The sequence below is a fragment of the Dendrobates tinctorius genome, unplaced genomic scaffold (assembly GCF_039654945.1).
Source record: "Dendrobates tinctorius isolate UK_male_01 unplaced genomic scaffold, ASM3965494v1 ptg000160l, whole genome shotgun sequence".
Taxonomy (NCBI): domain Eukaryota; kingdom Metazoa; phylum Chordata; class Amphibia; order Anura; family Dendrobatidae; genus Dendrobates; species Dendrobates tinctorius.
Window position 1 is genome coordinate 19,417,462 of NW_027361827.1, and position 12,546 is coordinate 19,430,007.

The window sequence follows — 12,546 nt, forward strand, 5'->3', positions numbered from 1 at the left end:
TTCTCACATTGCAGTTGCAAGTGTGACCCAGCATTACTGACACATCTGCAGGTTCCTCTCAGTGCTTGAGCTTCCATCTTAGGCTGGGGTCACTTTTGAGACAAACTCGCACGATGTTCTCACATCTCAATACACGGCACTGCCCTGCCGCCGGCACTTGGGACCCGATCGCTCAGCTGCATAGAAATACATGCAGCTGCACACTCTGGTCCTGAGTGCCGGCAGCGTATGGACATGCAAGTGTGACCCCAGCCTTACAGACAGGGTTGCAATGTTGTTACAATAGAGTAGAGCTGTGAGAGCTGCAGCTGCTAATGTGTTAATAAGGAGTCAGAGTTCAGTTCTACAGTGTTAGTTACATGCCTCACACTGATAACACCTCCTTTCCTTTATAATATCTGGAGGCAGATTATCATACAGATCAGTGCCCATCCCATAGTTTACAACAACTCCTTTATATAATAGACAAATTTGAATTTCTCTGGAATAAGACATCAGATCACAAATATCAAGGTATCATGTTATTCAGCTTCCTATGACCTACATGCCCATATAAATGGCTTAGGACGGACGATCCTACTGACAGATTCCCTTTAATGTCATCTGTTAGCACATCCCCTGTATATGCAGTACAATGCTGTCAAGTGATGGTTTGAGGTCAGCAAAAATTATCCAGTCAATTGACAAACGAGTGTTTTGCTTGTTCATCTTGTTCAGCAGAATGTTCGCATAGGCTGAATATCCCGAATTAGCGTTCTTATGAATGTGTAGGTAGGTGTGCCGACTGGGGGTGGTCCTCTTCCTGCCGCGAACAGACTGAGACAGAAACTGAAGTGCGTCCAACAGGTCCTCTTTATTGGCCGTCCTCTCGACGATCTGCAGCACCACACAGCAGCTGCTCGACTCCGCAGCACCACACAGCAGCTGCTCGACTCCGCACACAGGCCCAGGTACATTCACTTCCTTCCTTCTCCTGATTGACGTCCCTCATGGCTCTTTCACTGTGGCTGCCCAAGACCTACCACCACAGCACTTGGCCTGCCCGAGTCTGTCCATCTTGTGGTACCCCAGGCTCTCTCCGTCTGGGGCTTCTCCTGTCAGGGCCACCCCCTGACCATCTCCTTTCTCAGTCCTCTCTGGAGCTTCCGTCTCCTGTTTCTGTCTTCTCCTTTCCTGAGCTCCTCTCCCTGGACTAACTGCTTCTACAACTGTCTTCCTTTTATCCCCCTCCTTGGGAATTCCCCCTAGAGTTCTTGTAACCCAGCCCCCCATGACTGTGCGGTTTCGTAGCCATAAGCTGATGTTAAGCCCTGCTCTCACTGCTCCTTGCTCCCATCTTGTGGCCAAACTGCAGTACTACACCTTCCTTCATTTCTGCTGTCCTTGGTCTCCCTCTAGTGGCAAAACCCAGTCCTTCACCACCCTGCTCCTCTGTCTAGCTGTCTCCCACCTTCATATACAGCAGTCCATGTCCAGCATATTATATATTAACCCTTCCTGCTGCAGACAGGTCCATAGGTCAGTCCAGTTCCCTTACAAATGCTTGTTTGTCAATCACTGGCTAGTGTAAAATGGCTTCTATCAGAGGGAGCATGCTTTAGACCATGCAGCCTTGCCCACAGTTCTCAGATCACCTAATTTACATATAAACATAAGGCTACATTTTCACAATAAGTGTTTGTTTTTTTTAATGCTGTGTACTTTCACTGTGCAAACGCAGCACATTATAGTTACAGCAAAGGCTATTTTATATATAGAAATCTATTACCAACTGTGTTTTATTTTTTATTTTGTTATAACAGCGTCAACTGACCTGCAGAGCAATTTTAACATTCGCAATATGTCAATTTGCATTTTATTCACAAATTTTCCCGATCTTCTAGAATAAGGTAAGGAAAATCCATGGATATAAGCATGTAATCTGCTCATTACATTTTTACAAAAAAAAAACCTTAAACTTATTTAGCTAATTTGTGCAGAAATGCTACAGAAAACCTCCAGCATCAAAAGCACAAAATACTCATTGTGTGAACTTGGCTTAAAGTTTTTTTTCCAAAATTAGCCGCTGGATTTTTAAACTAAGTTCATGTTCCCATGTGCAGGAACGCTGCATTTTTCTCTTCAGGTGTCTACACCCAAATAGAAAAATATTCAGAATTGAGAGTCCTCAGTGATTGATACCTTTTAATGGCTAACTGAAAAGATGGTAACACATTGCAAGCTTTCGAGACTACTCAGGTCTCTTCATCAGGCATTGACTAATACAAAATCTGAAGAGTCACATATTTATGCACAACACAGCACAGAAAAAATGCAATAGATAAGACAAGTGACGTGAAGCAGAACAATCATTATGGGAGAGGGAGAAACATAAATATTGGACCAGTTCATAGATAAGGAGTCTGGATGTTTTATTGTCCTCTGATTGGGGTCTCCTAATGTGTTGTGACGCCCCCACAAGGTCTTAGGAGCAAATTCCTTAATTGATGTAAAAAGACATAAATCCATGCAACACATTCATTCCAGCGTTGAGTGTCAAAGGTCATCATGAGCTTGTACTCCCAGATTCTTCTCTCTCTGATTTGTCATTATGGGAGAGGGATAAACGTAAATATTGGAACAGTTCATAGATAAGGAGCATGAAAGTTTTATTGCCCTCTGATTGGGGTCTGGTTCTGTGTTGTGATGACCCCAACCACTGAGGACTCTCAATTCTAAATATTTTTCTATCTACTGGCTAACACGGTACAAAAATATATGTCTTTCCTACACCCAAATATAATCTGTTCTGAATATTGTTTTTTTGCCACTTTATTTTTAGATGCTGTTTTTGTGCAGATTTGAAGCAGTGATTTTTTTCATGAGTTTTTAAGTACATAAACCTAGTTATATAGTTTGAAAAAAGACTTGGGTCCATCAACCTTTCTCTACCAGTTATACATTCTCTATCACAATTATTTATAACCTACAATGCCATTCACAGCAGGTCCGGTTGAGCATATTTTCAGACCAAAGTTTTGCTATGGGGCTGCTCACATGCCAATAAAATCACAGCATGCTCAAGTTTGATCTAATATTCGTATCGCACTCAACCAAGTAAGTCAATGAGTCTAATGAAATATTGGACTGCTCTCAGATGACATCAGCAAACTCATACCCTCGCTATATACAGAGGGAATCACCACCCTTCCCTGACACCTCCTCCTGAGAGGACTCCAAGACTCAGGGTTTACTTGTGGTGAGGGTTGAGTCTTGCCCCTACTCCCTGGTAGCACCTTAGTAGTAGGCTGAGAAGAACGGCAGAGATCCTAGCTCCCAGGCAACAGTTTTTACAAGACTGGTCCCAACTTACTACTTCCCCGGACTGCCAATCTATGACCGGACTGATATCTCTTCAGCTAGGGAAAGCCTAAGACATACCCTTCCAAGATGTAGCACAACAGGGACTTTTCTTGAAGAGTTCCTATACGCAGGTTGATATTATCTATGACTTGGGTCACACTCCCCTAGCTGAGAGGAACAGAGTCAATTGCCCGAATGGTAATGGGTCTCGCTAGCGTCCTACTATATCAGACAATAGGTCTGAACAAAGCGAGAATCCACCAAATTGACTCCATCTCCACTATCCACAAGAACCGGTATAGTGTCAGTCTCCCCACCAACCAACACTTCAGCCGGAATGGTACACTGAGACTTAAAGGTGGAGGAAATGTACACACCCTGGTAGTCTCCCTCTAAATGACCAGGGGAATGCAGCTTTTGTGATGGAGTACATACTTTGGCACGAGCTGGACAGACATTGATGTAATGATCAGTCAGACCACAGAAAAAAACATTCCCCTGTCCCAAGGTGAACCACAGGCACCTGCATGGGTTCGTCCGTTTGCACCAGTGTGTTCCTCCTCCGTTAAAAGAACAACAGGGGGCAGATTTGGTGTATGTCTCTCCCTAAGGTGCCTATCCACCCAGATAGCAAGGGCCATGACGGCCTCCAACGAGCGAGGAGTATCCTGAAGCCTAGCTGACAGGCCCTGACAAAAATGGCTCCTAAGAGCAGTGTCATTCCAATGTGTGTCAGTGGCCCATCTCTGAAACTCTGATCAGTACTCCTTAGCCGGCCGGCCCCTCTGCTTGATCTTATGAAGCCTAGACTCAGCCAGAGAGATGCCATCAGGATCCCCATACACCAGCGCCAATGCTGCAAAAAAACTTGTCCACTGACCGCAAAGATGGTGAAGCGGTCGGCAGAGAAAAGGCCCAGGATTGGGGATCACCCTTGAGCAGGGACACTATAATCCCCACACGCTGTTCCTCACTCCCTAAAGAATGAGGGCGAAGCCTGAAATATAATTTACAGGCTTCTTTAAATAAAATAAATTTATCTCTCCCTCCAGAGAACCTGTCAGGGAGAGATGTTTTGGGTTCCGATTGAGCCTGGAAATGAGCCGAGACCAAGAACCCCGACACTTGCGGAAACTGCTGCACCACCTGAGACCACAGCTCTGTTACCTCATCCGTGAGGTTCTGGATTAGGCGAGCAAAGGCCTCAGCTTGCGCCATAGGTTCACCAGAAGAAAGGTACAGTTGATGATACTGTCATGACCCAACAGGGGTCGGTCCAGCGGACAGCAAAACACACACACAATGGGATGGAAAAAAGGAGAGGAAGGCACTAACAATAGGGAACGAGGGATGGAGCATCTCCTCACACAGCCTGTGCCTATCCCTATGCTCCCCTAACACCCTATGCTGGTCCCCCCCCCGCCCCCTTCATGTGCCTAGTCCCTAGCTGTCACCTCACTAAGCTCTGGCTAATGCAATGGCCGGCAAAGGACGCTAGCATCACCACTGCTGATGGTGTAAACACAGGGGGTAGTGACAAGCACCAGACAGACAAGGAGAAGCAAAAACTTAGCTTGAGCTGCAGCTGCACGCTCCACACAGCTGAGGATATGGAACCAGACCTCAAGCAGCTGATACCCTACTGGCACCAGAGAGCTCTTTACTCTAAGGCTGGTCTTCAGAGACAAACTCTATTACCAACAGTCAGCTGATCTGTCATATGGCTATTTAAAGGATGGTTGGAATGATCACCACCCACATCAGCTGACTAGCAACACAGCAGCTGCCAGCAAGGAAACTGACAATAACCCTTGCTGGCCTGAAAAGAAAAAAACTACATTTAAATGATAGCGGAACCAGAGCTGCCACGAATCCAAAAATGAAATGGAACATAATGTAAGAAAATTGAGAGAGAACTTTGAATGAAGAATTTGTGTTTCATAGTGGATTATGTCAGTGAAGTTAAACAAGCCAGAATGAGCTAATACCGCCGTAATTGTGTGGCTCAGTCTTTCGGGGAAATTCGAATGGAAAAGGAAGAAAGACCAGAGTTTGGTGATGCCATATTGAATTTTTTAGAGCAGACCCTCCATATATTTCTGGTGTGCTTCATTGGACATAATAGGTCTATTGAAGGGGGATTGTAAGACCCCAAATCCAGATCAGGGAGTTGGGGCGATCTGGGGCTATCATTTTTCAATCTCTTTCCATTACGTATAGGCAGTTTTAGAAGACCATAATGGGATTGTGCGAAGGTGCGATGCCCAATCATAATGAACAAAGTTAGGTGCCGCAAGACATCCTATCTTTTTATCAGCCAACATTACCGACTTTGGAATTTTATTTAAAATGATTGCTTGAAAAGCATGTAAATCTCTGAGTGGGACCGATATGGGTGAAGTCTCAGAGATATAACATATTTTGGGAGGCTAGTCATTTTTGTTGCTGAGATGCATCCAAATAGTGAGAGAGGGAATGATTTCCATTTCGTCAATAAGGATCGAATTTCTGTATATAATGGAGGGAAATTGTTCTCGTAAAAAGTGAAGTACGAGGCCGTGAGATTAATTCATAAGTATTTTGGAGAGGTGGTGCGCTAGTGGTATTCAAAGTTACTCTGGAGGTGATTTAAATGGGGGTCATTTATGTTAATTGGAAGGGCTCCAGTTTTACTTATATTTGTTTTATACCCTCATAATTGGCCAAATCTAAGAGCAATAAATGGAGGCTGGGGAGCGATGTATGAGGCTTTGTGAGTGTTAGGAGGATATCGTCAGCAAAAAGGGATAATTTAAAGTATTTTTTAACCCAAACTACTCTAATATCTGGTGATGCTCTGAAAGCAGCCAAAGGTTCAATGCAAACAGGGGCAGGCTGGGCCGGGTGGCAGGGAGGCAAATGCCCCCTGGGCCGCTCCCTCTGCAGCTGTGCAGGGCCGGCCGCCTGATGGCCCTGCACAGTGAACTGCGTGCGGCCGTGTTTGTTGTGCTGTGATGTGATGCGGCCGGCAGCAGCCGCAGCCGCGCACATCCCAGTGACCAGTTGTCTCAGCCGTGGTCTGCTGCTTATGAGACAGACTGTGTTGTGCACGCAGGCGGCGCGATGATATCATTGTCTCGCGCCGCTCTACAGGCCAGAAGAGGACTCGGAGGCCGCGGTGCTGGGAATCAGGATGAGGTGAGTATAGACTTTATTATTTTTTAAATGAACGGGGCTGTGGGGCCATCATACTGTATATATGAGGTGGGGCATCATACTGTATATATGGGATTGGGGCCATCCTACTGTATATATGGGGGGGAAACTGCAGCCATCCTGTATATATGGGGGCTGGGGCCATCATACTGTATATATGGGGGGGAACTGCGGCCATCTTACTGCATATATGGGGAGGAACTGCAGCCATCATCCTGTATATATGGGGCTGGGGCCATCATACTGTATATATGGGGGGAACTGCAGCCATCCTGCAGATATGGGGGGGAAGCTGCAGCCATCATACTGTATATATGAGGGCTGGGGCCATCATATTGTATATATGGGGGGGGACTGCGGCCATTATACTGTATATATGGGGGGAAACTGCGGCCTTCATACTGTATTTATGAACGGACTGAGGGGCCATCATACTGTATATATGGGGGCTGGGGCCCTCATACTATATATATGAGGGAACTGGGGTCATCATACTATATATATGGGAGAACTAGGGGCACCTTATTATATACATGGGGGAACTGTAGCCATATATATATATATCTCTCTGTAGTAAACTTGGTTCTGCTCCCATATCTCTGTAGTAAGCTCCGTTTTGCTCCCTATATTTCTGTAGTAAGCTCGGTTCTGCTCCCATATCTCTGTAGTAAGCTCGGTTCTGCTCCCATATCTCTGTAGTAAGCTTGGTTCTGCTCCCATATCTCTGTAGTAAGCTTGGTTCTGCTCCCATATCTCTGTAGTAAGCTTGGTTCTGCTCCCATATGTCTGTAGTAAGCTTGGTTCTGCTTCAAATCTCTGTAGGAAGCTTGGTTCTGCTCCCTTATCTTTGTAGTAAGCTCAGTTCTGCTTCCATACCGCTGTAGTAAGCTCGGTTCTGCTCTTATATCTCAGTAGTAAGCTTGGTTTTGCACCCATATATCTGTAGTAAGCTCCGTTCTGCTCCCATATCTCTGGAGTATTCTCCATTCTCATCTATATCTCTGTAGTAAGCTCGGTTCTGCTCCCATATCTTTGTAGTAAGCTCAGTTCTGCTCCCATAGCTCTATCGTAAGCCCCGTTCTGTTCCCTTATCTCTGTAGCAAGCTCTGTTCTGCTCCTATAGTTCTGTAGTAAGCTTGGTTCTGCTCCCATATCTTTGTAGTAAGCTCGGTTCTGCTCCTATATCTCTTTAGTAAGCTCGGTTCTGCTGCCATATCTTTATAGTCAGCTGTGTTCTGCTCCCATATCTCTGTAGTAAGCTCGGTTCTGCTGCCATATCTTTGTAGTAAGGTCGGTTCTGCTCCCATATCTCTGTAGTAAGCTCGGTTCTGCTCCCATATCTCTATAGAAAGCTTGGTTCTGCCCCAATATCTCTATAGTAAGCTTGGTTCTGCTCCCATATCTCTGTAGTAAGCTTGGTTCTGCTCTCATATCTCTGAAGTAATCTCGGTTCTGCTCCCATATCTCTGTAGTAAGCTCAGTTCTGCCCCCATATCTCTGTAGTAAGCTTGGTTCGGCTCCCATATCTCTGTAGTAAGCTCGGTTCTGTCCCCATATTGCTGTAGTAAGCTTGGTTCAGCTCCCATATCTCTGTAGTAAGCTTGGTTCAGCTCCCATATCAGTTAGTTTCCTTATCTACGTAGCAATCTTGGTTCCAGTCTCGTGTCTATGTAGTCAGCTTGCTTCTGTTACAGTATCTATGTAGGCAGCGATCTTGGTTCTGCTTCCATATATATGCAGCTAGCTTCGTTCTGTTCCCATATCTATGTACCATCCTATTTTTAAAGCCTGTTATCTCTGCTTCTTTAATGCAGCGACCAGAGATAAGCAGGGCAAAAGCACTGTGACTGGAGGGCCACTGCCTTGTGATTGCCCCCCAGGCTGAAAAGTGGCAGCCAGCCCCTGAATGCAAAGGACGAAAAGTAGGGGGGAAAAGTGGGCAACCCTGTCCCCTAATCTTAATATGTTTAGATGAGCTATGAGGAAAATATATTGTAATATTGTAGCTGAGGGACTAGAGTGTAATGGACTAGAGTGTAATCAAAATTACTGCTTGTTTTGAAACATATTTCCAATGTAAGGAGTTCTATGGCTATTGAAAATAAAATAACTAGGATATTTTTTCATTTTCCACTTATCTCTCTGAAATGTACAGAGAAGCTTTTTTTGTGGCTGCTGGAGGAGATTTACAATGCAAGCTTTAAGACTCCTAGGTCTCTTTGTCAGGCTGGTGGAAATATTTTTTAATGGACACATGCTTATATACAGACATAAGTTACCTTGTAAATTTTAGATTTTATGTCCCAGGAAAGGAAAAGATTAGGGGGTCATAAAAAGGTGGAATGTTGGTTTCAGATTTCCCAGAAGTCTTCTTCACTTATATTGTATAGCAAAGACTGTCTTGTAAATGTGTTAGTCCACATGCACACGTGTAGTATTTGGTGAGTTTTTTTTACCTCAGTATTTGTTGGGGTATGTGCAGATGATCAGTAAACGCTGCGGGTTGGGCGCTGCGTACTTGTGCAGCGTCCAACCTGCAGGGTCCAGATGTTACAGCATAGTGGATGCCCACGGCTTACCTGCGGAGACGGACACGTGGCGCGTCTCTCCAGACCGCAGCAGGTCAATATCTCTTGCGGAGGTGCTGGTCTCTGAAATACAAATTTCATACATACAATGTATTTTACGGGGCAAATCCGCATGGTTTAGTGAACACGTGGATTCATCTGCGTTCAATAGCTGGCAAAACTTTGGAGCCAGCGAACATGAGCTGCGTCCAAAGCGCTGCCAGTTCCAGATCGTGGGCACATAGCCTAAGCTAAAACCAGGAGAGGAACAGTCAGAGGAAAAGTATAATAGAAATATGTCATCACTTATCTATTAATCACCCACTCCTAGTTTTGGCTTAAAAATACTGAGGTAAAATGCTGACCAAATACTGAGGTAAAATGCTGACCAAATACTGAGGTAAAATGCTGACTAATTACTGAGGTAAAAAACTCACCAAATACTGAGGTAATATACTGACCAAATACTGAGGTAAAATACTGATCAAATACTGAGGTAAAATGCTGACCAAATACTGAGGTAAAATACTGACTAAATACTGAGGTAAAATACTGATCAAATACTGAGGTAAAATACTGACCAAATACTGAGGTAAAATACTGACCAAATACTGAGGTAAAAACTGACCAAATAGTGAGGTAAAATGCTGATCAAATACTGAGGTAAAATACTGACCAAATACTGAGGTAATATACTGACCAAATACTGAGGTAAAATGCTGACCAAATACTGAGGTAAAATGCTGACCAAATACTGAGGTAAAATGCTGACTAAATACTGAGGTAAAATACTGATCAAATACTGAGGTAAAAAACTGACCAAATACTGAGGTAAAATACTGACCAAATACTGAGGTAAAAACTGACCAAATAGTGAGGTAAAATGCTGATCAAATACTGAGGTAATATACTGACCAAATACTGAGGTAAAAAACTGACCAAATACTGAGGTAAAATACTGACCAAATATTGAGGTAATATACTGACCAAATACTGAGGTAAAATACTGACCAAATACTGAGGTAAAATACTGACCAAATACTGAGGTAAAATACTGACCAAATACTGAGGTAAAATACTGACCAAATACTGAATATGTGATGGTAGCCTTAAGAGCTTGATGACAAGGTTCAGGTGTCAAATTACCACCTGAGCTAGCACATAACATGTCTACAACAAGCCTCGAATTTTACATTTACCACTGAAATTGTTGCATACTGTGTATGTGTAAAGTTGTTTGTTTTCCTTCCTGTAAAAGCAGAAGTAATATAGCCTTATGTTAGGCATCGGAAACTGGAGTAGATCATACCCTTTGTGTGTGGGTGTTGGGGGGGCAGCAAAGGTAATGTAAAAGTAATGGTGTTCATTTTGCCCTTTCATAAATCTACTTTTTGTAGTTCTCTTTTACTACACAATGGCTTCTCTTAGTGACAAAGCTGGGCCTCTAGGCAAGACTCGTAAATGCAAAGACCTCTACATGTCTTTCCACAGCGTGCAATGCAGTAGCATTAGCCATGGTAATTTCAATGATCTTTATTGTGTGTTTCTTTTTTTTCACGTTTTGTAAGACATGTTCACATCTGGACTTACCAGATCAAAGCGAGGCAACACTTTTTATAGAAGATTATGTTGGTCAGAAAAATGCCTACTCAGTGTTACAAAATAAATTAAAGGGGCCCTTGATAACCGTAGTGATTAACTGTGACCTGGGTGTTTTACAATAGCGTAAAGTAGATGTCTCTTCATGTTTTCTTTAAATACAACCGTGAAAGTTGAAGGAAATATATATATCTATTTTTTAACAAATAGATATGAATTTATTAAAGGTTCAGCAGGAGCAAGATCTGGACATGATTGTAGCATATCTTAAATATATCATGGTGTATGATCATAGAATGTTAGTGTTGGAAGAGACCTCCAGGGTCATCGCGTCCAACCCCCTGCTCAATGCAGGATTCACTAAACCGTCTCAGACAGATGTCTGTCCAGCCTCTGTTTGAAGACTTCCATTGAAGGAGAACTCACCATCTCTCGTGGCAGCCTGTTCCACTCATTAGAAGGATATATGCCTTTATTACGAAAACATAAGCTAAATCGGGCACCAAGCTGTATTTGCAAAACAACTAATGTATTTATAGAGCAAGAATTGCAAAAATGGAACTAATCTAATAACCTTATGGTATCCATTCCTTTTTCAAAGGTCTGGCTTATGCACAGGCAAGGTCAATATTGAGTAATGTCAAATGTAGGTCCCACCCGCAGGACCTGCATCTGTCTTGAGTGGGGTCCATCTCGCACTACTGTGACTGGAGAAGTGGCCGTACATGTGGGGATTTCTTTATTACGCAGCTGAGCAGGCGTATTTTGTAGACAAATGGTAATGCGTGGAAGAACAATTTGTATCCAAATTGGTTGTATTTTCATTATTAGCAAAATTGTGTGATCGATTAACACACTGTATTAAAAATCTCTCCCACCAGGTAAGAGGGTGTTCAGTGGTGTTTAGCTGCTGCAACGCGAGAGCATACCTACGAAATCTATCTGAACCCACAAATTTCAGTGAGCCCAGAAGACAACTTAATGTGTATGAAGTGGATATGTACCTACTCTCCCCATCACAGCTGATGATCTTCTGGGAGAGAGTTTCTTATGGCCACGTTCACACTATCAGTATTCTGTCGTTTTTTTTTACCTCACTATTTGTACCAGGAGAGGGTGATAAATCCAGAAGTGGTGACGTGTTTTTATTCGACTTTTCCTCTGATTTGTTCCATTCCTGATTTTGACTTACAGATACTGATATAAAATACTGAATGTGTGAACATGATCGAACATTGGTTATTGTCTTCCCTCAATTTAAAACACATGCACGCTTAGCTGAGCAGTGCGTACATGTGCAAAGGGGTGTCAGAGGAAATGGCTGTTGGCCAAACAGGCTGCCTAAAGTGTATGGTCAGTTTTAGTAAATACTATTTTTTGAATGAAAATTACAAAAAGTACTGCATTTATTCTCATTGTTAATTTACCATTGTTGTCTAACAAACTGGCAATCCCTGCATGTGTTACATCTGTTGAACAGCCGCAAGACATGCACCAACGGGAGTATTTTTTGAGCACGCCGCAGACATTCGGTTAGCACCAGAGCATGCATGGATAAAACCTTATCCGAGCACGGTCGCTCATCACTATTTATTAGTCCTATAGCGATAATCTCCTGCTGATAAAAGTGATTTTATTAAAATTATAGCAAGCAGCTCAGTAAGTGACACAGTGACACATCACAGGAATCAGGATCTGAGGCCTCTACATTATGCTGCTTTCAAATTACCATAGATGGAAAAAATCTGATGTTTTTGACAAAACTCAAATCAGAATTTTGTTCACAGCTCTGCACTGCAGTACAAATCTGGGATGGACCATGAAAGCACTTTGTTATCTTTGT

The 12,546-nt window shown here is 43.3% G+C and overlaps 1 protein-coding gene across 3 annotated transcripts in view; it reads left to right on the forward strand.

Moving 5' to 3' along the window:
* Window positions 1–12,546, forward strand: part of PTBP3 (polypyrimidine tract binding protein 3) — a 242,861-nt gene that overhangs the window by 46,966 nt on the left and 183,349 nt on the right. The window contains exon 2 of one of the 3 annotated variants that reach the window (XM_073549699.1): window positions 1,803–1,889. The exons of 1 other annotated variant lie outside the window; for it this stretch is intronic. Coding sequence is in view for 1 of the 2 variants with exons in the window: in XM_073549695.1 (XP_073405796.1) it covers window positions 12,054–12,056 (3 nt within the window). In the remaining variant the exon portion in view is untranslated. Of the gene's footprint in view, window positions 1–1,802; window positions 1,890–12,034; window positions 12,057–12,546 lie in introns of those variants that run through there. One more of the 3 variants, XM_073549695.1, reaches the window with a different exon arrangement.